General features: G+C 41.5%; 1 protein-coding gene across 1 annotated transcript in view; it reads right to left on the reverse strand.

Moving 5' to 3' along the window:
- CFAP61 (cilia and flagella associated protein 61) overlaps positions 1 to 26,242 on the reverse strand; it is a 281,559-nt gene that overhangs the window by 184,797 nt on the left and 70,520 nt on the right. Inside the window, exons 9-13 of the mRNA XM_059406453.1 lie at positions 20,765 to 20,856; positions 14,182 to 14,256; positions 10,663 to 10,841; positions 8,788 to 8,827; positions 6,012 to 6,151 (exon numbers count right to left, since the gene is read on the reverse strand). Of these exons, the coding sequence (XP_059262436.1) occupies positions 6,012 to 6,151; positions 8,788 to 8,827; positions 10,663 to 10,841; positions 14,182 to 14,256; positions 20,765 to 20,856 (526 nt within the window). The remainder of the gene's footprint in view (positions 1 to 6,011; positions 6,152 to 8,787; positions 8,828 to 10,662; positions 10,842 to 14,181; positions 14,257 to 20,764; positions 20,857 to 26,242) is intronic.

Here is a 26,242-nt window from a genome sequence, read left to right on the forward strand (position 1 = left end):
TTAGTTCATTAATGAAACAAAAATCAAACAACACTGGTAAACATAAAGCAAAAAGTAAGTCACCAGATGTGCCCCAACCTCACGGCTTTGCTCCTCAGGTTAATGAAGTCTTACGTACACAAGGTTAATACAGTTAATAAAGTCTTGTGTATCCTGCTAGAACTTCTGTATATATGCAAGATAAAACCTAGACATGATGGGTCCATGGTATCCTTTCTTCCCTTCTTCTTTTTAATAACAGAACCAACTCTGGGGGCACACCTAACCTACCAGTGACAGACCCCCAGCTTCCCTCACAGCTAGGAGGGCCAGGCAACCAACTTTCTGATCACAGACTATGCACAGAAGTGATGCAAGTTCCATAAAAGGGACTGCTTCTTCATTTCTCTTCCTACCCTTATTCATGGGCTGGAATGTGGCCATGCTCTGGGCCAACTCGAAGCATGAGAAGGAAAAGAGCCCACTCCGGCAGTGGTCTAGAAATTCTGGGTACCATGGACTCCTCTGACAGTCTGGTGATGCATGGGATCCTGCTCAGACTAATGTCTTTAACTGTGTAAAATAAAAGACAATGAATTATACTGAAATAGAGTTACCAAAATGTTTTAAAATGTGTGTTTTAGTAATATCTATGCCTCCTAATTAATACACTAAGTACTTACTAAAATTTCAAAGTAGAATGAGCATACATATTTTGAGATATCTGAAACAACTTAACCTGATATAAAAATATCCATGATTTCCGCTTGTTACAAAGTGGCTTTGGGAACACTTCTGAGGCTTGTTGCCTCACCACGGAAGCACATGCTAAATTTCGGTTAGAGGTTAGTAAAATAAAGATGTAATTTTTCTTTCCATCCAAATTCACAGACCTCCTGACTCATTATGCAGATGTTAGATAAACACCCTTACTCTACCAGATGAAGAAGCAGTCAGAGAAGGAATCTGGGTCCCCACACAAATTCATGGGGAAAAGTCTGCTCTTTTATTTATTTATTTTTTTTTTATTTTTAGCATAACCGTATTCATTATTTTTGCACCACACCCAGTGCTCCATGCAATACGTGCCCTCTATAATACCCACCACCTGGTACCCTGACCTCCCCCCCCCCGCCCCTTTAAAACCCTCAGATTGTTTTTCAGTCCATAGTCTCTCATGGTTCACCTCCCCTTCCAATTTCCCCCAACTCTCTTCTCTCTAACTCCCCATGTCCTCCATGCTATTTGTTATGCTCCACAAATAAGTGAAACCATATGATAATTGACTCTCTCTGCTTGACCTTTTTCACTCAGCATAATCTCTTCTAGTCCCGTCCATGTTGCTACAAAAGTTGGGTATTCGTCCTTTCTGATGGAGGCATAATACTCCATAGTGTATATGGACCACATCTTCCTTATCCATTCGTCCGTTGAAGGGCATCTTAGTTCTTTCCACAGTTTGGCGACCGTGGCCATTGCTGCCATAAACATTGGGGTACAGATGGCCCTTCTTTTCACTACATCTGTATCTTTGGGGTAAATACCCAGTAGTGCAATGGCAGGGTCATAGGGAAGTTCTATTTTTAATTTCTTGAGGAATCTCCACACTGTTCTCCAAAGAGGCTGCACCAACTCGCATTTCCACCAACAGTGTAAGAGGGTTCCCCTTTCTCCACATCCTCTCCAACACATGTTGTTTCCTGTCTTCCTAATTTTGGCCATTCTAACTGGTGTAAGGTGATATCGCAATGTAGTTTTAATTTGAATCTCCCTGATGGCTAGTGATGATGAACATTTTTTCATGTGTCTGATAGCCATTTGTATGTCTTTATTGGAGAAATGTCTGTCCATATCTTCTGCCCATTTTTTGATATGATTGTTTTGTGTGTGTTGAGTTTGAGGAGTTCATTATAGATCCTGAAGATGGAAGACCATTCCATGCTCTTGGATCAGAAGAATAAACATTGTTAAAATGTCTATACTGCCTAGAGCAATCTATACTTTTAATGCTATTCCGATCAAAATTCCACCGGTATTCTTCAAAGAGCCGGGGCAAATAATCCTAAAATTTGTATGGAATCAGAAGAGACCCCGGATCGCTAAGGAAATGTTGAAAAACAAAAATAAAACAGGGGGCATCACGTTACCTGATTTCAAGCTTTACTACAAAGCTGTGATCACCAAGACAGCATGGTACTGGCATAAAAACAGACACATAGACCAGTGGAACAGAGTAGAGAGCCCAGATATGGACCCTCAACTCTATGGTCAAATAATCTTCGACAAAACAGGAAAAAATATACAGTGGAAAAAAGACAGTCTCTTCAATAAATGGTGCTGGGAAAACTGGGCAGCTATATGTAGAAGAATGAAACTCGACCATTCTCTTACACCGTACACAAAGATAAACTCAAAATGGAAAAAAGACCTCAATGTGAGACAGGAATCCATCCAAATCCTAGAGGAGAACATAGGCAGTAATCTTTTCGATATCAGCTACAGCAACTTCTTTCAAGATATGTCTCCAAAGGCAAAGGAAACAAAAGCGAAGATGAACTTTTCGGACTTCATCAAAATCAAAAGCTTCTGCACAGCAAAGGAAACAGTCAGGAAAACAAAGAGGCAACCCAAGGAATGGGAGAAGATATTTGCAAATGACAGTACAGACAAAAGGTTGATATCCAGAATCTATAATGAAAAGTCTGCTCTTCTGTCCAGGTCTGCCCTTTTGTGTGATAGAGGTGGAATTTCTATCTGGCTCAAGTCACTGTGTTTTGGAGCTTTGGGGTCTCTCTGTTATAGTAGCTTTACCTGAAAACACAGTAAAGAGAAGCAGTATGTGAAGGGGTGATGAGCTGACTCTAGAAGCTAACTGCTTTAGTTCTTTTTTTTTTTTTTTTTTTTTTTTTAAGAGAGAGAGAGAGAGCCGGTGTGAACAGGGTGGAGAGGGGCTAAGAGAGAGGGAGAGAGAGAATCTCAAGCAGACTCTGCCCTGAGCAGGGAGCCTCATGGGGGGCTTGATACCAGGACCCTGAGATTAGGACCTGAGCCAAAATTAAGAGTTGGATGCTAAACTGACTGATCCACTCAGGTGCCCCAAACTGCCTTAGTTCTAGTACCAGCTCTGCCACGTCCTGCTGATTCACTTTGAACTAATTACTTAACCTCTCTCCGTCTGTTTCCTTATCTGTAAGATGGGGATAATAATAATGGTTCCTAGCTAATAAAGTCACTGCGTATATTGACACATGGAAAGTGATTAAGAAAGTGACCAAAATACTATAAACCTACCATACATGTAAGATATCAGTACTAATACTAGTACTGTTTGACTACTTGCTTTTTTCACCATCCTAGACATCATTCCATAGATCTGTTTCTGTTTTTTTCAAAATCTGCATAGCAATGTGCTGAGTGAAGATGCCAAAACTCATTTAGGCAGCCCCCAAACATAAAGATACCATTTAGGATGTTTCTCCAAGTTTCACTTAAAAGGCTAATACATCAGTTATAGAGAAAGCTCTCTAGAACTACTCTTCCAACCCCTTTGTCATAAGATTTTGCAGCAACTTTACTAAGGTCTCATCTATATTCTATAAAATGCTTGCATTTTAAACGCACAGTTTGATGAACTCTATAATATCTTATAAGAATAAGACTACATATATATGACAGTAGCTTGAAAAAGGTAAATTACAGGAAATGCGAAGTATTGATATTATTTCTATCACACATATACTGTTTATTTTCTATTGATCAAGGTGGTCCTGTCCTGAAACAGAGCTGTGGGGAGTAGCTCAACTGCCCGTTTCTTCAGTGATGCCCCCAGACTGGTGTCTGGCAATGCACACCTCTAACTCTTGAGCTCTGGGAACGCACCTAAGTGATGCCAGAGAGCAGCCTTTGGCCCAGTGATGGGTCAGCATAGAACACAATCCGAGCCAATGAGAGGCAAATAGACTTTTGTGTTGGGGCTTCTGAAAAGAAGCCTACCCACCCCTCTTTTCCCATTGGACTGAGTTAAAGTGTCTAAAACTACCTCACCCATTCTGCAACTACAGAGGAAGCACTGGGCTAAGAAGGGTCAACCTGGAAGAGGCAGATCAAATAGGGCTAACTAAACCCTCTGTGAAGCCATTGGTTGGATGGATGGATTCTTCACTTGACTGGATTCTTCACTTGACTCTGTGTGGTAATAAATTCTCCAGTTACTTAAGCCAATTGGATGGGTTTCTGCTACTTGTCAGCACAAGAATCCTAGGCAGTACTCAAGCTGGGTATAGAATTCCAAATTTTAGGCAATGTAAAGAAGGGAATTAAAAATCATCCTGGATGCTCCTACTACCACCCGGGGCAGCCGGTGACCCCCTCTAGTGTTGCAGGCCAGGCTCTCTGGGAGGCAGCCTCACACAGTACTCTACAGGCCGGGATTTTGGGGGTGAGCTCTTAGGACCCTCCCCCTCTGAGGGTCTGAAAGAGCTGACAGAAGCAGGACAGGGCAGAGGGAGAAAGACTGCAAGCAGTAGGGTCACAACAAACAACAAACACCCGACAGATCCCGCTGGGAGTTCTGGGAAGACCCTTCAGAGTTGTCCCTCCTTTGAGGGAGTCTCTGGCCTTTCATACTGTATCTCCTCCCCCCAACCTCCCACATGCAAAACTAGTCACTGGATGCAGGCTGTTCTTTGGGAAGTACAAACTTGGGCAAAGCCCTTCTCTTCAGTCCAGGGTGATCTCTTTCAAGTGGGACCCAGCTTCAAACTGTTCACAGTTAGAAAGTGAGTTCTTTAGTTCTGAACAAGAGGAGTCAGGTGGCATAGCATAGTAGTACATCTTCATGTCCCCCCTTACTCTAGTTTAGTCATGTTTTGTCTTTCTTTAGAAATTTAGGTCAGGTTTTAAATGCTGTTTTATATAATGGTATGAGCCTAGCGTTACATTCTGAGCATTTTCCATTCATTAAATGTTCTTTAAATGAATTGCAACAGAGTTATAATTCCTTCATACAGTTACGATATAGTATTTAAACATTCTTCTACTTTTGGACATTTAGAGTATTTCCAATATCTTTAGTCCTTATATATAAATTTTTCTTTGCATCTCTGCAACCAGTTTTTAGGATATATTTCTAGGAGTGGAATTAAAGAGTTGACGGATATGAACCACTACAGCATTCTGGCCAAACTGCCCTTGGAAATTTCTTGTCAACTACATTCTGACCACTGCCACATTGTTTCATTAGAACTGAATGCTTGGGTGGGGGCGGTGGGAGGTTGGGGGAACCAGGTGGTGGGTATTGGAGAGGGCTCGGATTGCATGGAGCACTGGGTGTGGTGCAAAAACAATGAATACTGTTACATTGAAAATAAATTTTAAAAATTAAGAAAAAAAACTTAAAAAAAAAAATCATCTCCAGGGTGCCTGGATGGCTCAGTGGGTTAAGCCTCTGCCTTCAGCTCAGGTCATGATCTCAGGGTCCTGGGATGGAGTCCCACATCGGGCTCTCTGCTTAGCAGGGAACCTGCATCTCCCTCTCTCTCTCTGCCTGCCTCTTTGCCTACTTGTGATCTCTCTCTGTGTGTCAAATGAATAAATAAAATCTTAAAAAAAAAAAAAAAGGAACTGAATGCTTCTCTATTTTAGATCTTACCAATATGATAAAAAATGATATCTCTTCTTGTCTGGGTTTCCATTTCCCTGGTGAATATGTTTGAAGATTTTAAATATCCATTATTTTTTGTTTGTTTTTCTTTATATGCAAATCATCTGGCCTTTTTGTTTTTTTTAAAGTCAGTTTTTCTATTTTGGTATCGTATGGTCTTTTATTGACAATAAAATATCTGACTGGACAGATAACTTTTTAATATGACTTTTTCCCTAACCCAAAGTTAAAATCACTTGATCAAGCTCTCCACCAATTAAAAAACAATTTTTGAAAGAAACCATTAAGTTAAAATGGCAGCAAGCTCCTTGTTCCATTCTCTTTGCTTAATTTCATGGATTGTCTTTTTTACGAAGGTGCGTTCACTTACTTGAGCAGTCCAGCCCGATGGAAGACATAGAGATCCTGCTCCAGCGTACAGTTGTTGAAGGGGACAATCTTCACGAAGTTCTGAATGAGGGCAAACTCAGGCGTGAGGTGCGGCAGGGAAATGATGCAGAAGTTCTTGTCCTAATGTGATTGGCGACCAGGACACACAGGGAGAGAATTGGAAACCATTCATCACTAAACAAATTCCTGCTGCCAAACACTATAGAAAATAGGGGGTAAAATGTGTAAAGTACAGGGTATTCAAGTTCAACTTTCCTGTAATTTGGAAAGTAATCATATGAAATTCAAGAGGATAAGGAACTATAAGCACATTGAGAAAATCTCTGCAAGTCCTGCTAAAACCTACATGAATGAACATTGTAAACCATGGGACCCATTCGCATAGCCCTTCTGTGGAAGTCAGTTTTGAAAGTAAGGTTCTTTGTGCTGGCAAATTCACTTGCACCCTGGAGGAAGTGAAGCAGCACGGGTATCATAGCGAAGTCTCCAGGCTGGCTAAGTGATAGAGCACTAGCCTGGTTCCCTCCTCTAAGATGAGAGGGTGGTGATCCTGGACTTTTCTTTTTTAAAATCTTGTATTATACATGAATGGACATCTGTATTTTATCATGACATGATCCCATTTAGGCGAACAGAGCTAAGGATGTGTTTAACCTGGGAAGTGTGTTTAGTTAGCAGGCGTAGGAGGAACCAGATGTCCTCAGAGCTGCCACTTATCCCTGAGATCTGCACTGCCCAGTATGGGAACCAGCCGCCATGTTTGGACAGTGGTTTTGGGGAATGTAGCTAGTGTGACTGGGAACTGAGTTTTTAATTTTATTTCATTTTCCTTAATTTAAAATTTAAATTAAAAAACTGATACTCAGCTGTTGGGAAAGTTTTATGTTAGGACAACTTGGGTTTATGAATCTACTTATTCAACTGTAAATTTTATGAAATCTAAGCACAGATCAAGTATTTCTGATAAAAACGTGGTGTTTTCATTGAAATGTGCTACAGGTGTAATAATATATTTCAGATATCCAACACTGGGGAAAAGACCGTAAAATATCTCAATAGCTTTTCATGCTGATTACAGGCGAAAATGATTAAATTTGGGGCATATTCAGTTAAATAACATATAGTATTAAAATCGAATTCACCTGTGTCTTTTTTGTTTTGTTTATTTATTTATTTTAATGTGGCTGCTAGAATAGTTAGATTACTTATTTGGCTAGAATTTGTTGTCTATCAGACAGAGCTGCCCTAGACCATCTGTGTTCCACACAACCCACTTGACCCTCTGCCAGGTGCCTGCAGGAGTAGCTTGCTCTTCCCAGAGCTAATTTGTCCCTTTGGGATCTCGCCTCCTCCTGAACCCTGTGAAGGCATTACTTGTGCTAATCCAAAGCCCTGGGGATGTTAGTGCAAACCAAAGGAGTGAATCATTGTTTGACCTTATCTTCCTTCTTTCTAGCAAAATAACACAGTTCCTTTTGGGGAACTTGAAAGTCAAGTTGTTGAAAAACTCAAGCTGAAAGTAAGGAATGGGTGCCAACTCTCAGCGGACTTCTCTGGGAGGAGGAGACTACAATGAACTGCTTTGACTTGATTTGAAGGATTTAAGGATGCACAATAGAAGTATTTTCTTCCTATTTCCACATAGTCTGAAAGACAACAGAATTAAACTGTAAAAGTGTCTTTTGCCTTTTTAAAGCCAGCATTACTTTTGTAATGCTGGAGCTCTGCCTTTATTTGGACTTCAAAGTAGGAGTGAATTTAAATGCAGGAAAATTACTTTGGGGCATCTCTGAGGGAAATTGGCTTTGTAAATCCTACCTTAGGATAATCTACATTGCTTTATGAGCTTCAAAATGCCTTAAAAATTAATCCCCAAAAGTTACGAGAACAATGGAGATCATTACTACAAGCCTTCATTATATTAACAAAATGAGGAAATACAACCTATAATCACATAGGCTTCAGGAAACATTATTAAACCATATTTGTTTTTTGCCTCAGTAGAAAGAGTATCAGGAAAAATAAGACAATAGGTATTTTGTTTGTAATTAACAAAGTGAAGAAATCTAGTTATTGACTTAACTGATAGGTGAAGGAGGAAAAACATCTTTGTAAAAATCCATTTTTTCCTCAATCATCTTCCTTCTCCACTTTCTTCCCTCCAATAAAGTGAGAAGTTGATTAGAATCTCCACCCCTCGACAACAGTGAATCAAAAATGGAGGCAGAGGACAGGAACGGAGTATGTTGTCTGCACTGGTCTGTTTGCCTGGCCCATTCGCCAAACCTGTCATAGTGGGTTGAGTGCCTCTTCCATGTCAGACACTGTGTCGGGCAACGCCCACCAAAACATCGGTCACAAATTCCTACTTGCCCTACTCTCAGAAATGCAATCTAATGATTTCAGAATTCTCTGAGCCACTGTAAACTATAAAGTAATATGGCAGTCTAATACACTTTTGTGTCGTTTCTGACATTTTCATGTACTTGCAGCATTCTATTAATGATCTGATTCTAACAAAACACCGTTAAAGCTATCCTTAAAAGAAATTGGACATTTAAAGGGAACAGAAACATCAATATTTTGAAGAGTTCATGATATGTCATTCAACCTTATTTTCAGAAAACGAAAGCAATTCAAACCTTAACATTCATGGCGATGTACATGTTTGGACAGTGAATATGGCATTTTGCTTTTCTATAAATTTTCTAGCTTGCAAAACCAATTATATTACTCAAAATTCAGCATGTACTTACAGGGAAGAGACTGAAAACAAAATTCATAAAGTCCAGTGACCTGTAAACAAGACAGTAAGCGTTGTCACTGACCCACAAGCAAAAGCAGTATCAGTATATATTTAAAAAAGATTTATGGCTCTCTTCCTGTCAGGCAGTGATAGCCAACCACTAGTCAGAATTTGTGTCTAGCTGAACATTAATCAACTTGCAGAAAATCATAAGCTTCATATTTCAGTAGTAAAATATTTTTCTATAGCTAAACACATTTATTATAATAATTAATAACCTGTGCATTCAAAGAGGTTCAACAGTCATTCTGTGAAATAATCTCTCCCTTTTTTGTTAGAGCTGTCAGAGAGATGTGGGTTTATTATAGCAATTCTGATCTTTTTCTCTTTTACATGCAAAAGATTTTCTTACCACCTGTGGTTCTATACTCACAGGTAAACCATAATGGTTCATCAAGTTGCTGTCTGAAAATTCAAAAGTCACATTCTAAGCACAACCATATCTGAATGCACAGGGAAAAATAAATATACACAACAAGTCTAGAAGGGCTTATAGGCTTTTTAGATGTCTACCATGCAAGTAAAATAAAGACATCCCTTTTCAACTTCTAAGATTTCCAAAGAATATGAAAACTTAAAAGGAAAAAAGTACAAGTAAAACATTTTAAGTGAGATTGAGAGACTGGAAGTATGTTTAAACACATTCTCTAAGAAGGAAATGTCTAGCAGCACTCTTGGTCATCCAAAGGATACCCTGAACCTTCTGGTCTATCAAAATGGGCCGACCTTTTCTTCTTCCAGATTGTTCTGTGCAATAAAATGGTGGAGTCAGTGGGAATTCTAAAGGAGATGTGGAATCTGGGCATCAAGGTCAAAGGTCCATTCTAGACTACAGACAGCAGAAGTACTGAACACACAGGGATAGGAAGTGGGGTGACTGAGTGGTCTGGTGGGCACCCAGGCTTTGTCTGGCACCATGCCTCCTCCTTCTAGCAGCTCTCCTGGAATGCTGTTCAGTGTCCTACTAGGCACCCTCAGATTACATGTGTGTAAGGCTCCAGCCCCACATTTGCAGGTGGTAGTGAGGGAGGGAAACATGAGGCAAAGGACTAAACTGTCATCAAGTCCTGGCCTGGCCCCATCCATCAGCTCAGGAATGAGCCCAGACTGATCAGGTCCGATGGGGCTTTAACTAGAAAGCCAGGCTCAAAGTCATCTGCACTAGCTTCTGGTACAAAGCCTCAGCCCACTGCCCCTTTCTTTGGTCCCAAGAAGTGACACTGCTCTGAGAATGGGGCCAGCAGCAGAGAACCAAAGGCAGGAGGCAGAGAGAGAAAATTGGAACTTGATGGGCTCATCTTGAATCAAGCCACATTAAAAATCAATCCCACCAGTAGACTTAACCTTTGTGATATGAAGCAATTATTCCATTTTTTAAAAGCCCATTTGGGTCGGATTTTCTGATACTTGCAACCAAGAGACTCCAGACAAGCAACCACCTAAATCCAAAGCCTTCCCCCTCCCGCCAATGCAAACTTTAAAGAATGGAGAGCAGCCAGTGGTTACATAAGTGATGATTGTCCAGATCCCCAACTGTTGTTAGACAGGTGAGGCAAAACCTGGGCAGTCTGATTCTGTGGTCCTTGCTCAAATTTTATGGACTGAAACCTCAGGGACTTGGGCCCAGAAATCTGGACTTAAAAAAGAAAAAAACAAAAACAAAACACAAAGCAAGCAAACCAACCAACCAACAAACAAAAACCAAGGGAATTAGGATGTGATGCCACATTTGGAAACCACAGGCTCCATACAAATAAAATGTGAGGCCACCACTGCCTTAAGAAAAGTCTTACTATATAACAGACAACCCGGGATCGGTACTTGCCTTGCTTCATATTTCTCCTCGATACAAAAGAGCTGAATACAAAAAGCAGTTGAGGCTCCCTTGTAGATGGGGCGGAAGTTGCTGGTCTCCTTGGGCAGTGAAATGGATGCCAAGCTCAGACAGCTGACATGGCCATCTGTATCACACACAGTGGACTGCTGGCTGAGGTTTTCTATGTCCTACAGCATGGAGACAAGAGGGACCAAGCAGGAATCCTATTCATTTTCTGCAATTTAATGGGCTCATGGTGGCATCGTGTCTACATTACCTGGTCTCCCTAGGCCGGATGTGACAGTCTCACCTGAAACAAATCATCCTGAGCCAGGCCTAGTTTCAATGAGATGTTCCTAAAGAGATATTCAAGATTCATATTGGGATTGAAAGACGTCCTCGTGTGAAGGTCAGGAAAGGAATGGTTTCCACTGGTCTTTCCCATTGGATCCACATTTCAACTATAACACTGGGTGTGGTAGGGTTATATACCTCTCAATTCTGTAAGCAAAACACCTGTCTCCCCAAACATTTTCACTGTGATTTTGTGCTATAAGAATTTTTGAATCTTGGGACTGTTTGGGTGATTTGGTGATGAGGTGGAGCCCAGAGAGGTCCAACCGGCAGGAACTGTCTGGGAAGTTGGCATTAGACCTTCCAGCCTCATTTTAGGGGTGTCTAAGAAGGTATTCCAGCTCAGTTAGAGGAAAATGATTCATACTGAGATCCTTCTCAGAGTTCTTTTAAATCAAAGTAATGCATCCAATATTAAAATAGTATCAGCACTAAAACCTTATAAAGAAAATCAGGAGTCCCCTGTCCTGCTGATCCCTCTTCCTATTGGCTAGCCCTTTCAGCTTTCTCATTTCTTTGGCATTTACTCCCATGTTTCTGAATATGTGCTCAATCTTTTGGAGACTGTGATAGGCAGAACAGTGGCCCCCCAAACTATATATGGCCCAATCCCTGGAACCTGTGCATTTTACAGAGCAACAGGGACTTTGCAGAGGTCATTAAGTGAAGATTTTACAAGATTTTAACTTTAACACAAGTGAAGATTTTAATGCAAGTGAAGATTTTAACACAAGATTCTAACACGGAGATTATCGTGGGTTATCTAGGTGGGCCCCATATAAGCAGAAGGGTCCTTATTTTAAAAGAAGGCAGGAAGGACAGAGTTAAGAGACTGGAAGATGCTACCAGCTTTGAAGATGAGGGTATCACATGTCAAGGAATGCAAGTAGCTTCTAGAAGCTGGCAAAGGCAAGGGAGGGATTCTCCCCAGAGCCTCAGAAGGAACAGAGTCCTGCCTGCACATGGATCTTAGCACTCGTTTGGGGTTTCTGACCTCCAGAACTATATAATAATAAATTTATCTTGTTTTAAGCCACTACATTCATGGTAATTTGTTACCACCGTGATAAGAAAAACTTCTACAAAGACCTGGCTTCTGGCATTCAGAGAACATGATAGCAGGAGAGGACAGGGTTTCTACCTTTGACATGGAGAGTTCCACTTTCCTGTCTGTTCTGTTCTCCTCCATTACACAGCCTCACACAGTGCAGCCTAAACCTGAATTTGGAGCTGTTTCCATCCATCTATCTAGAGAATGGTCATTTAGTTACTTCACTTGAGCATGGTGGACGGGCCAGGAGCTGTCTGCTAGCAGTCTGTCAGACCCCTCACTTCAGCCCAGTCTTTACCCTTCCTTCCAGAAGTCCCAGGCCTTTTGTGGACACAGGAGGAAAAGGCTTTCTCCACTGTGCTAAGCCAGTGTAAACTCCTCCATTGATTTTCTTCATTCTCAACATTTTGAAAGGGCTCACTGTCCAATATCTTCTCTCCTAGTCGTGTTGTCTTTGTGGATTTGTGCCCCCCCTTCTTATTGCTTTACTGTCATTTCTGCGGCTTTTTTTCCAGAAGGGAGAGGAGATAAACATAGGACATCAATCTACCTTGTTGACCCAGGGGCCCTCTGGGGGTTCAGTATGTCTAATGCAGCAGGGACCGTCCTGTCCCCTCCTCCACATCCACATTCTGGTTTGGGGTCCTACAGGAATAGCGACCTCTTACAAGTATAGCATGCCTCACCCTCTGCTTCATGCCTCCTCCTCTCCTCCCCAGAGCCTGAGGAGTCAGTGCCCTGGTGTGGGTGTCCCCAGAAGCAAACTCTGAGCTAAGTTTATCTAAGGAGGGATGAGAGGAAATTCTGCAGGGAGAGTGGGGAAAGGAGGCAAGGAAAGAAAGGACAGCAAAGCAGAGTGTCCCGCTCGATCCTGCTGAGATCCCGGGAGACCCTGGAGAATACATCTCAGAGCTGTCTCACCTAAGAGGCAAAGAAACTGAGGTACTGCTTCTCCAACTATGTTCAGTCATTATCTGATGGCTGTTCCCCAAAGATTCTGACCTGCTTGCAGGCACGGCGCCAGGAAAAAACCAGGCACCTGAAGTTCCCATCCTCGGGTACTGAGGAATGACCAGTGCCAGAAAGACATGGGTGGGGTCCCATGGCAGGTGCTAAAGTGAGATTCAGAAAATGGACCCCTGCCTGCCTGATGCACTCTATTCCTAGCAGCATATCTGGCTCCTGACTGCATGAGTTCCCCTGACCTCCACACACTCTGCCTAGCAGGGCACACCCCTCTCCAACAGTGAAGACGCCTCCAGCCAGGTGTGTACACTGAATTCAGTGGTGGGGAACTAGGAAATACACTTGTTACAGGGCCAACATTTTCCCCCCAGTTCAGTTTTGGCCAACATCAAGTGGCACCTTTACCCCCAGCTGACTTCCATGTAGACTTCCTAATGGCTCAGAATCTGGAGAAGAAAGGGGTACCAAAATCTGGCCCTCTCTCAGAATTCCGATGTTTGAGATTAGTGCTCCATTAATGTGGTCCTCCGTGGAGATGACCTGACTTCGTGTTTGGTCAAGGGCTCTTCAGACTTCTCAGGTTGGCTCACAAGCCCAGAAGAGGCACCAGGGAACCCATTGAAAGCTCAGAACTGGGCTCACCACTGGGGCATGAGAGTGTCTCATCATGTGAATCTCCCACTTACAACTTTCAAAGCCCTCGTCTGCTCCTTAGGAAAAATTTGAAATCCCGAGCAGGGTCTACAGAGCCCAGCCAAATGACCTGAATCCTTGAGTTTCTAGCAGGAAACAGAGGACACACCCCACCAGAGAGGGCCAAGGAGGTTCAACAAAGGAAGGTGTGGGCAAGGAGAAGGAAGCCAGCAAAGGATGAAGAAGTGGGCCACAGGTGTCAGCTGGCAGAAGATTCTACCACCCCTTGGCCTGAATCTCTAACAGTATAGCTTCTAGGACCAAGCTGTACAAAGGATACAGAACAAAGGATATCTTGGTGGAGGAACACTTCACTGAGGGAGGCTTTGGGGAATCAGTGCTAAAAAAAGTGGCAGCTCTGAGCTGGTAGAGAGAGGCAGGGAGGCCTGGAAGAGGAGCAAGCCCACCAACACTCAATGAATAGTGACCCTTGTGGGGCCAACCAGCCGGTGCTCGAGTCCTACCTCCATTTCACTACTGTTTCCGCTGTGGACTGCTGACAAAAGTTCCTCAGCTGTGGCTTCTTCTGTGATTCTCCCCTGTGGATCACAAAGGCAAGATATTTCATCAACACCTAGAGTGGTTCAGAGCCCCAGCTCTGGAACCAACTGCCTTGGGTTCAGATCCTGCCTCCACAGCTTACTGGCTTGGGATAGTCATGGAGTCTCCACAGCTTCATCTGTAAAAAGGGGCTAAAAGCAGCACCTACCTGACCAGGTTGTTAGGAGAATAAAATAAGGACAGATAGATAGAGCGATGCTAGCACACTGTCGGTTCCTCCTAGTTCCCTGTAGATGTTAGTTATTACTTCATTATTCTTAGTCTTCTGTATAACTTGAAAGCTGCACTCAGTCTTTTTTCCAGTTGCTTTATTGAGGTATAATTGACAATAAACTGTATATATTTGAAGTATACCTTTTGAAAAGTTTTAACCTATGTCTGCCTCTGTAAAAATATCACCACAATAAAAATAATGAGCATATACATCACTTCCCAAAGCTTCTGTGTTTCTAGTACCCCTCCCTTCCCTGCCCCGTTCCACTTGGTCAACCACACGCAAACGGTTGTCTGCCTTTTGTCACTATAGATTATAGGCTGAGTCTATTTCTGGGTCTTCTATTCTGTTCCATTAATCTGTCTGTTGCCCTTGGCATTGTTATCACAGGGGCTTAATGACAGGAACTATATAGCAAACCTTGCAATCAGTAGTATTAGTCCAACAACTGTTCTGTTCCAAAGTTGCTTCAGTTATTCAAGGTCCTTTCCATTTTCCATGAATTTTGGAAGCAATTTTTCAGTTTCTAGAAAAATTCCTCCTGAAATTTCGACTGAGAATGCATTGACCAATTGAGGAAGATCTGACACCTTGACAATATCCAGTCTTCAAAACCAGGAGCATGGGATCTCTCTCCATTTATTTAGGTCCTATTTCATTTCTCTCAGAAACATTTTGTGGTTTTCAGCATACAAGTCTTGAACATCTTTTGTCAGGCGTATCTCTTCATATTTTGTATATTTATACTAGTGTAAATGGCATTTATTTCCATTTCTGGTTGTTAATTGTTATTACATGGAAATAAAATTGAACTTTGCATGTTAATTTTTGTATATATCGAGCAAGAGGCTAAATTATTTACTAGTTCTAGTAGCTGTTTTGTAGATTCTAGATGACTATGTTATACCCGCAAATAAAGGACAGTTTTAATTCTTCCTTTCCAATCTGGATGCCTTTTACTCCTGTTGTCTTGTCGTGCTGGCTTGAACTTCCAGTGTAATTTAAATAGAAGAAGTGAGAGCAGACATTCTTGCATTGCTTCTGACCATGGTGGGAAAGCATTTAGTCTTCTATCATTAAGTATGATGTTAGCTACAGCGTTTTCAAAAATAGCTCTAAAAAATTGAAGAAGTTCTTTCTGATTCCTAATTTTCTGAGAGTTTTAATGAGGAATTAATGTTGAATTTTCAAATGCCTTTCCTGTATTTTTGAGAGAAACATTAGGTGATCTTTTATCTTGTTAATATGGTGAATTACACTTTTTTTTTTTTTTTTTAATAGGTTCCATGCAGAGCGTGGAGCCCAGGGAAAGGCTTAAACCCATGACCCTGAGATCAAGAGTTACTATGTTTAGCTGACTGAGCCACCCAGGCGACCCTGATTTTTTATGTTAAACTAACCTTGCATTCCCAGCATAAACCCTACTTTGTCATGATGTACTGTCCTTTTTATGTATTAATTCAGATTACTCAGGGTTTTTTTGAGGATTTTTCCATTAACGTTCATGAGAGCTATTAACCTGGAATTTCATCTTCTTGTAATGTCTTTGTTGTGAGAAGACATACTTTAGATGACTTAAGTTCTTTTAACTTTATTTAGATTTATCTTGTGGCCCAGAAAATGGTATACCTTGGTAAATGCTCCATGTGCACAGAAGAAGTATATATATTCTGTCATTTGGGGGGTAGAGTGTTCTATTGAGTGTCAATTAGGTCAACATTGTTGATAGTGTTCTTAAAATTTATATTCTTACGGATTTTCTACTTGTTCCATCAATTATTAAGGGAGGATATTGAAATCTCCAAGTAGAGTCATTTATTTGTTTGTTTTATCAGTTTTTGCTTCATGTGTTTTAGAATTCTATTAGATGCATAAATATTTAGGATGTTACATTCTCTTGATTTTGTTACTTCTGGTAATATTCTTTGTTCTGAAATCCACTATGTCTGAAATTAATAAAGCTACTCCAGCTTTCTTTTCATTAGTGTTAACATGCTGTATCTTTTTAATTTGAACCTATTGTATCTTTGTATTTAAAGTTCATTTTTTGGGTCCCTGGGTGGCTCAGTTGGTTAAGTATCTGACTTTGGTTTGGGTCATAATCTCAGGGTGCTGGGAACAAGCCTCAAGTCAGCCTACACACTTCATTAAGGAGTCTGCTTCTCCCTCTTCCTCTCCCTCTGCCCCTCCCCCTGCTTGTGCTTTCTCTTTCTCTCTCTCTCTTAAATAAAAAATAAAATCTTTTTTTAAAACAATGCATTTTTTGTTGTTTGCATATAATTGAGTCTTGCATTTTCATCCAATCTTATATAATCTTTGGGACATTCAATGTACATTACATTTAATGTAATTATCAATATTGTTAGGTTTAAGTCTGCCATTCTGCTATTGGTTTTATATTTGTCCCTCTGCTCTTTAAACCCTTTTTACATCTTTTTGCCTTCTTTTGGATTATTTATATATATATATTTCATAAAAGATTTTATTTTTAAGTGATCTCTATACCCAACATGGGTCTTGAACTCACAACCCTGAGATCAAGAGTCACACACTCTACCAACTGAGCCAGCCAGGTATCCCAGTTGTATATTTTTATGGTTCCACTTTCTCTCTCCTGTATTTTTATTAAGTATAACTCTCTGTATTTGATTTGTAACTTCAATATTTTTTAGGGTTTATGATTACATCTTTAACTTATCACATCTATCTTTTTTTAAAAAGATTTTATTTATTTATTTGACAGAGATCACAAGTAGGCAGAGAGGCAGGCAGAAAGAGAGGAGGGGAAGCAGGCTCCCTGCTGAGCAGAGACCCTGATGTGGGGCTCGATCCCAAGACCCTGGGTTCATGACCTGAGCCAAAGACAGAGGCTTTAACCCACTGAGCCACCCAGGTGCCCCTTATCACATCTATCTTCAGGTTATACTATACCACATCAGGTATGGCAGAAGAGACCTCAAGTAGTAATTTACATTTTTCCCCTCCTGGTTTTTATACTGTTCTTGTCATACATTTCATTTTAAAATTTTCCAGAAGCCCCAGACTATGTTGTTTTTATTTTATTTAAGCAATCAACTATCTTTTAAAGAGATATAAATAATAAAAACAAAATCTTACACGTGTACCCATCCTGCCACCATTCCTCATTCCTCTGTGTAGATCCACAGTTCCATCTGGTATTGTTTCTCTTCTGCCTGAAGGATTCCAACATTTCTTGTAGTTATGTGTCCACTGGTAATGAATTTGTTCACCTTTTGTGTGCAGATTAAAATTTTACTCTCATTTTTGCAAGACACTCAATGGGTATAAAATTATAGGTTGATAGTTTATCTTCTTCCAGGTCTTTAAAGATGCAACTGCACTGTCTTACTGCTTACACTGTTTCCAATGAGAAATCTGCTGCAACTATGATCTTTATTCCTCTGTTCCCAGCTTGCCTTTTCCCCCTTTCTGGCTTCTTTTAAAATTCTCTCTTTATCACTGGTTTTCCACTATTTGATTATGATGGGCTTTGGTATAGTTGTCTTCCTGTTTCCTGTGCTTGCTGTTTATTGAGCTTGTGTCTGTGGGATTACTGTTTTCATAAAATTTAGAATTTCTTTATAGGCATCATTTCTTCAAATATTTTTTCCATTCCAACCTCTCCCTCCTCTTCTTTATAGACTCCACCTGCACACATATTAGCTACTTGATATTGTCCCACAGCTCACTGATACACTATCTTTCTTATTGTTTTAATTCTCATTTCTATTTCAAGTTTACTAACCTTTTTTTTTTCTGTGATGTTTAATCTATAGTTAATCCTTCCATGTATTTTTCATCTCATGAATTGCAGTTTTTATGTTAGGGGTTTTATTTGGGATGTTTTTATATCTTTCATGTCTCTCTTTGAACTTTGGAACTTATGTAGTTCTAACAATTGTTTCAATGTTCTCATCCACTAATTCTAATATCTGCTTCAGATCTAGGGTAGTTTCAACTGGTTATCCTATCTTATGCATTATACAGTCTCAGCTTTTTTCAGTGCCTGGTAATATCTTCTTGGATTCTAAACCTTATAATTTAACCTAGTTGGGTGCTAGTTAATTTTGTACTCCTATACTCATTCTTGAACTTGGTTCTGGAACTCAGCCACTTGGGAGCAGTTTGATCCTTTTGGTTCTTGCTCTACAGATATGTTAGACACAACTGGTGCAGTGCTCTCTCTAGAGCTAATTATTCCTTACTACTGATGCAAAACTCTTCTGCGCACTCTTCCAATGCCCTAAGGTTCTCCAGTGAGCCCTAAGGTTCTCCAGTCTGGCTGATGGGAACAGGCAGAGCTTCTAGCTTTGGATAAGCACTGGGCACTGTGAACTTGAATCCTTTTCTGTCCTTAGCCTGACCTTCACTAGTTCCTCACATGATGATTGGTCTTCAGTTCAATACTCAAGAACAACCCTCTGTTGGTGTCTCATACCTCTCCCTGTGCAGCTCTTTCTTCTCTGATACTGTCCCGTAGACCTTAGCAGCTTTAGTCTCCATAGACTTACAGACCTGCCTCCTCAATTCAGGGAGTCCACTGGGTTCCCACTTGGTTCTCCTGCCCCATGCCATGGCCTAAAACTCTCTCAAGGCAAGAAGCCAGGGCAATTGGAGGACTTGCCTGGCTTGTTTCCCATCTCTCCCATCATTCTACTTGGTTACCTGATAAGCAGTGTCTTAAAAACTGCTATCTCTTACATTTTGGCCACTTTTTGGTTTTTCCAGCAGGAGAATAAATCTAGTCTCTCTTACTCTGCCTTTGCCGAAAGCAGAAGCCCTTAGCACTAAGTTTTTCTTTTTCATTAACTTCATTCATCAGCTTCATTTCCCTTAACTTAATCCATGTCATACAACCTTCTTTAAAAGGTCCCCTTCTCTGGGATGCTTCCCATCCTCCTTTCCACATACTGAATTAGGCTCTCCTCTCCCACAGCAAGTCACTAGCTCTTGAAGGCTGGGGTTGTGTTTTGGTCTCATGAGTACCCTCCGACACAGCATAGTGCCTGACCATTGTGCATGCCCAGTCTCCATGCAGAGACTAAATCAGCGCTTGAAATATAATAGCCAACCACCTACAGGTTGGAATTTTTTGTCGTTTGGGTTTAAGAATACATTTTTCATAGAGACAGTGTGGAAATCTGGAAGGACAAGACAGGTGGACTAGTGTTGAGATAAAAGTCTTCCCTCCATCCTCCTTTTCCCAAGATTTTATTTACATGAGTTTATGGGCAAGGAGGAACACTGTTTTTTCCAAGAAGCAATGGCTCAGCACCTGCCCCCCCCCATCCTGGGCTCAGGGAGGGGTTCTGGACCCAGCTGGGTGGAGAAGTCAGGCAGACCAGAAGCTGAAGGAGGTGTGTTGGGAAACACATCTTGGGATTCTGGCCACACGCAGATGTAGGACCAGGCCAACAACATTAGCCTGGAGGTGAGCCTGTTTTCCTGTCCCACCCCCTACATGAGGCCTTGTTCCTAAGGACACAAAAGACATGCTCTGAGGTTCTGCAGGAGCATGTGAAAACCCAGAGCCCAGTAAATGTGGGCATTCATATTACTGCAAACCCATCAGCGGTTAGAAGTTGGCAGAGCTGGAACACAGGACTGGATCTATTGGCTTGTCTGCCAAATCCTACATAATCTATTACACGGCTGACTGTGGCCCCTGTTGCTGCAGGTTTACCCCTTCTTTAGGTGAGGGCAGCAGCAGCACCTGCAGAGTCTTGGCAACAGGAAGGTGCAGGTGGTGGCGGGGCTCCTGCTGAGGCCAGGCAGAGACAAGTGAAGCCAGCGGCTGTGCAGGAAGCTGTGGAGGGCATCTTGTTAGCTTCCAAGCCCGATCAGGCAGGAAGGAAAATAGGGAAATAGGTCCTCGTGTGAGTATGCGGGCAGCATGTAAGGCTCTTCAATAGGTCTGGATGGTCTACCTGGCTTTAAATGAGCAGTTTTATCTGCCTCAGCCTCCTGGAATCAGGAACGGTGAGAAAAAAGGAGGAGAAGGGATGAAACTCCATTCTGACCCGTATTCTTGAAGCCAGCGATGCAGCTCTGATCTGTCTGTTATAAACACGCACCCAGGGCACCCTCCCTGTTATAAACACCCTCCAAGCCTGCTGTACCCCCGGTCTGAGGACTAGTGAGGACTAGTCTACAGCAGGCATCAGAACTCGGTCATGAGCCAGCCCCCCACAACACAAGCAGCCCCCACACCTGCCCCAGGGCCCCAGGCATGGGTGAGTGACCTCTGTTACCTGAGTGCCTTCCATGGCCTGTGGAGAAACAGGTTCCCGTGGCTCCTCAACTATTTTCGGGGGACTGTGGTTGCTAGTACCAAGCTCAGCATCTTTGAGAGAGAGAATGGCATAAGGACAGAAAATAGATGATAAACATCTGCAGAGCCGCGGGACATGGAAGACAGCATGGTAAACTTGTGTGTTTCTTACCTGGGGCATATCTGAAGTACGACAGAGCAGAGGACAGTACCACAGGATGGGGAGCCCACCCCAATTCTGACCTGTTAGGGCCCTTAGGCATGTGATGGAGACAAATTGATACCTGCCCCTATAGAGTTATGGGGGAAACATGATGCCAGTCATGGGCTGGGGCCTGGCCCGGCCCACAGGGGGGCTCTCACCCTCTGCAGCTCCTGAGCCAGTGTTCCTTTCATAGGAGCCCCCCTTTAAAGTCTACAAACAACTGATTAGCAACTTTCTGGGCCACAGACTTTGAAATGATTTAAAGGCCAAAGGTGGGAAAGATCACAATTAACGATGTCAGTGCTCTCTGGACACTGAAGCTTGGTTAGCACAAGGGCTGCTTTTCCTTCTTTTGAAAATATTCTAGCATGCAATCTGACAGTGACTGCTATTTCTACTTCTCGACTTTCTAAGCAAGAGAAACTGGAGCTGAGCATTACTGTTTTACTATGTTCTGGAAAGGCAATAATCAGGCTAGTGTTCACATCTTTAACTTTCAGTAATAATTACAGTAGGAACGAAACTTTCCCCCTTCGGTCCACAAAGCTCTTTCTCCCCCTCCTCCTTCTCCTCCTTCCTCAGTTCGCATTCTCGACCTTCTGGGCCTTCGTATTTTTCTTCGGGTCTTTCTGCCCCCAGCCCCCTTCTTCTTTTTTTTTTTTTTTAAATATTTTATTTATTTATTTGACAGAGAGAAAGAGATCACAAGTAGACAGAGGCGGGCAGAGAGAGAGGGAGAAGCAGGCTCCCTGCTGAGCAGAGAGCCCGATGTGGGGTTTGATCCGAGGATCCCGAGATCATGACCTGAGCCGAAGGCAGAGGCTTAACCCACTGAGCCACCCAGGCGCCCCCCCCCCCGCCCCCCTCTCTCTTATCAGTCTCTCTTCACTTCCCTGTTCCCTCTCCCTCCTCTCTCCCACCTCTTCCTTCTGGGTCCCCTGCTCCGCTGGAGGGTTCTCAGCGGTGACAACTGTTCACAGCTGCCCCCACATGAGGATGCTCTTGCCCAAGGGCTGCCCCTGCACACTGCCAGCATAGGCCTGCCCCTCCGTCTTCTTTTCTCTGATGGTCACAATCAGATGCTGTGGAGAGGCCAGAGCTGGCCTATCCTTTGGACTTCTTCTTCTCCCACTGGGCCAGCCAGGGCAAAGACTCCACCCCAAGTTCCCAGATTATGCATGCCCTATGCCTGCTTCTGGCAAAGATGGAGCCAAGTGAAACAGAATGACATCCTAAGAGAAAAACTGGATGGCCAGGGACATGGAATGGGCATAGATGAAGAGGTCCGTAATGCTGGAGGTACAAGGAGAGAGAATCACTTCCCTGGGTCATGGGTAGCTCTTTTGGCAAAGGGAGAAAATGTCTGGTGAGAGGAGCAAAGGACCTAGAATTCCTCTCCTGAAGAAACATGCTTGAGGGAATGTATCGTGTCTTAGTTCCTGAATATGTCCTGCTTCCTGCAAAACTTTTCAGAAAGCTATATGGGGTTTCTGATGTCCTCATGATGAGAAGAGCCACATGCTTTTAATGTTAATTTGCTCTCTTGATCTAACATGTATTCAATAAAAATGCATGGACTTCTACACATATTTGTTCCCACGTACTAATCACTCAAATAAATACCTAAAGCATTCCCAGCACCCAGACGTTTCCCCCACTTCTCTGTCCAGCCAATATACCATTGAAAGGCAGGTGTTCTTCTGTCTCCTGCCATCACTGATGTGTTTTTGCTCAACAGCAAAATTTTTGAATTAAAAAACAACAACAACAACAACAAAACAACTATCAATAACTCCTTACTCTTAAGTTCTGCTTTATTTTTTTAACATAGATTTTCCTGTTTTGTCTTACATTTGAAGAACTACCCAAAAAAGCCACTAAAAGAAAAACACTACACCTTCCCTGTGCATATATTTCTTTTATAATTAGGACAAACTTAACTAAAAATGTGTAAGAGACCTTAAGAAATGGATTTCATTGGTAATGAATGGATAATCCTGCTGACATCACTGACAGTCTAATGTTCTTGAGACAATTACCAACTGCAACAGCTAATTGTCTTGGCTAAACGGTCGTGGGGTTATTGCAGTTTATTAGTAAGCAGCTGCCACGCTGGTCCCCAGAGGCGGCTGCATTTCAGAACTGGGCGAGGTGATGCTGTATCTTTCTTTCTCATGTCTCTAGGGTTTTGTGAGGTTTAATTAGTTAATGTTCATAGTGCGTACTGAGATCCTCAAATGTGAGGTGCTATTCCAGGGAAAAGTCAAGGCACTGGTATTATATAACACACAACTGAAAACATGACTGAGGCTGCAAATTTAATTGTTATTTTATTCCTTACAGTACCTATATAGATTAGAAGTTACAAACGAGTCAGGGTAGAGGCACCATTTGCTAGGACTTTCTCTGTTTTTGAGATTGCTTACATGGCATGGGTTTACTATGAGGCTAATAATGCTAGAGATATGGTACCTCCCCCAACCCAGTACAGGCCCCTCCCAAGACACAGCACCTATGACTGCATTCATAATTTTGCATTTGTTTTCTTAAAGAGGGCTCTCAGATTGTATCTACTCCAGGTCCCACAAGACCTGGGTCTGCCCTGCTCTATCTGATTGCAGCAATACACAGGAAAAGCTAACAAATACATTTTGGTGGTTTTAGGAATAAAAAAGAGTAAACAATCTGTTGGGGTTTAACATTTATTTTAAATATAGGTCAAAACTCCCAACAAGACTTTTTCTTGCAAAATGAAATAAATTGATTCTAAAAGCGTAAATATGGAGGAATAGTTTTTAAGACATTTTAAGAAATAATCAATAACAATATTTTAAGAAATAGGAACAAAGAGTGGGCTAAATTTCCTAATGAATATTAAGACATAAAGCCATAGTTACTAGAACCGTGGATTATTCAAGTAATAAAACAGAACGGATTCCAGAAAAAAGCCAGACAATTATAAAATTATTGATACATGTTAAAGGTGGCATTTCACATTGGGGGAGAAAAAATAAACCATACAAATAAATAAATAGTGCTGGCTCACCATATGGGATAAAATTAATTTGGGTCCCTGTTTCATATAATACACAAAAACCGCTTGCAAATATGTTAACAGCCTAAAGGGTTTTTTTTTTTTTTTTTTTTAACTTATAGGATACTACCTCTATGATCTTGAGGGTGAAGAAATTTTTCCTTAAAAATCCATCTGAAAAAGGGCAGAATATTTTTATTTATTTACTTGTATATGTGCCAGACTTTTTTAAAGTTTTCATTTTCATTCCAATTAGTTAACAAACCTATTCAACCACATCAAAACCTAAAAAGTCTGTCAAAAGTGCCCTAAAAGGAAATTTTTAAAAAATTAGATACATGGAGAAAATATTGGCAACACAGAAAATAGACTAACAATCTAATTACAGAAAAGAGAAATAACCCATTAGGCAAAGGCAATGAAGATCCAGGAAATGTAAACAACCAATAAACATACAAAAGTGTTCGTCCTCAATAATACTCAGAGAAATAAAATTAAAACGGTATCTCCTTTCATACCTATCACACTGGCAGAAGCTTAAAATGCTGACACTGAGTATGAGAGAGCTGTGAAAAGGTCTGGAGGAAGATCACTGGTTTGTCCACAACCATGGTGACATGTGAGTATTTCCAAGCCCAGCAAGAACAAGTCCAGGAACAGAGCCTGGGGGAACCTGGCAAGGGGTCCAAGGAGACATGCACTGGGATGTTTACTGCAGCAGTTTTTACAATATCAAAATAACAGAAAGAACATTCATGTCCATCTAAGGACAAGTGTGACACATTCCACATGATGGAATATTGCCCAGAAGGTAAAAGGAGTGTCCTAGATCTCAGTGTGCCCACATTACTAAATCTCAAAGAATTAAGAAGTAAATTTCAAAACATCACATATTCCCAAAGACACCATTATATTAACAACAACAACAACAAAAACCACTACCACAAAATGGATCTATGAATACATGAATACATGGACTTCACATAAAAGTATAAACAACTGGTCTGGGTAGACACATAATAAAGTTATTACAATGGCTCTTTCTGGGGAGGAGAGGAAGAATCAGGGTTAGATGTGGTTCAGTGGGAACTCAACTCTAAGGACCTTATTTTAATTTTTTAAAGGAGGACAGTTACATGCGTTACTAATGCAATCAAGATTTTTAAAATGTCCAATTATAAAAGTGAAAATGTCTATCTCCAAAATACTACAAAATAGCCATTCTTGTTTATTACTAGCATATCATGGATGATTTCAAAAAAGCCTGCCGAATGAATTTAAGTCATGCAATTTTAAGAAGGGGAAAGACTAGAGGTGCAAGTTAAATCATTCATTCAACTAAACTTCAGTGGAGAACAAAGAGCAGCAAGCACTCTGAGATACTCAAAAGTAAATAATGAATAAGATGTAGCCCCTCTTATTCTATGCTCACAAGTGATCAGAGTACACACACACACACACACACACACACACCCCTATCTCACAGTGTGAAAGGTGCTAAAGCAGACATATGAACAAAGCACAGTGAGTGCTCGTTTATTCATTCATTCATTTAAAAATTTGTATTTCACACCTACCATCTGTTAGACATTAACATTCTGGGGATTTCAGCAATGAACAAGACGATCTTCCACAACCAAAGCAAGTGAGTAAATGAACAAGAAAATACTAAGTTATGATAGATGGCAAGAGAAAATATCCCAGGATCTGGGGCATCTGTGTGGTTCAGTGGGTTAAACCTCTGCCTTTGGCTCATGGGGACTGAGCCTTGCATCAGGCTCCCTGCTCAGCGGGGAGCCTGCTTCCCCCCCACTCTCTCTGCCTCCCTCTCTGCCTACTTGTGATCTCTGTCAAATAAATAAATAAAAATCTTTAAAAAAGAGAGAAAAGAAAAGAAAGTATCCTAGGATCTGCTTTAGATTGAGTGGTCGAAGTCTTTCCAAACATTTAGTTTGAGACCTGAAGGCTAAGAAGTAGCCTTGAGACAATAAAAGAGAATGGAAATAATGAGCAGACAACTCTTACTAGGAGTTCTGCTGAAGAGTGAAGACATCCTTATTTCCTGGTATATTTTCCTTCCTTGGTTTTTCTCTGGCCCTGTGGTCTTTGCAATTATGTTACTTTGCTGGAGCTGCTGTCACAAATTACCACTCACTTGGTGGCTTAATGATAGAAGTGTATTCTCTCATGGTTCAGGAAGCCAGAGTCCAAAATCAGTA

Source organism: Mustela nigripes, chromosome 7 (genome assembly GCF_022355385.1).
Source record: "Mustela nigripes isolate SB6536 chromosome 7, MUSNIG.SB6536, whole genome shotgun sequence".
In the NCBI taxonomy this organism is placed as follows: Eukaryota; Metazoa; Chordata; class Mammalia; order Carnivora; family Mustelidae; genus Mustela; species Mustela nigripes.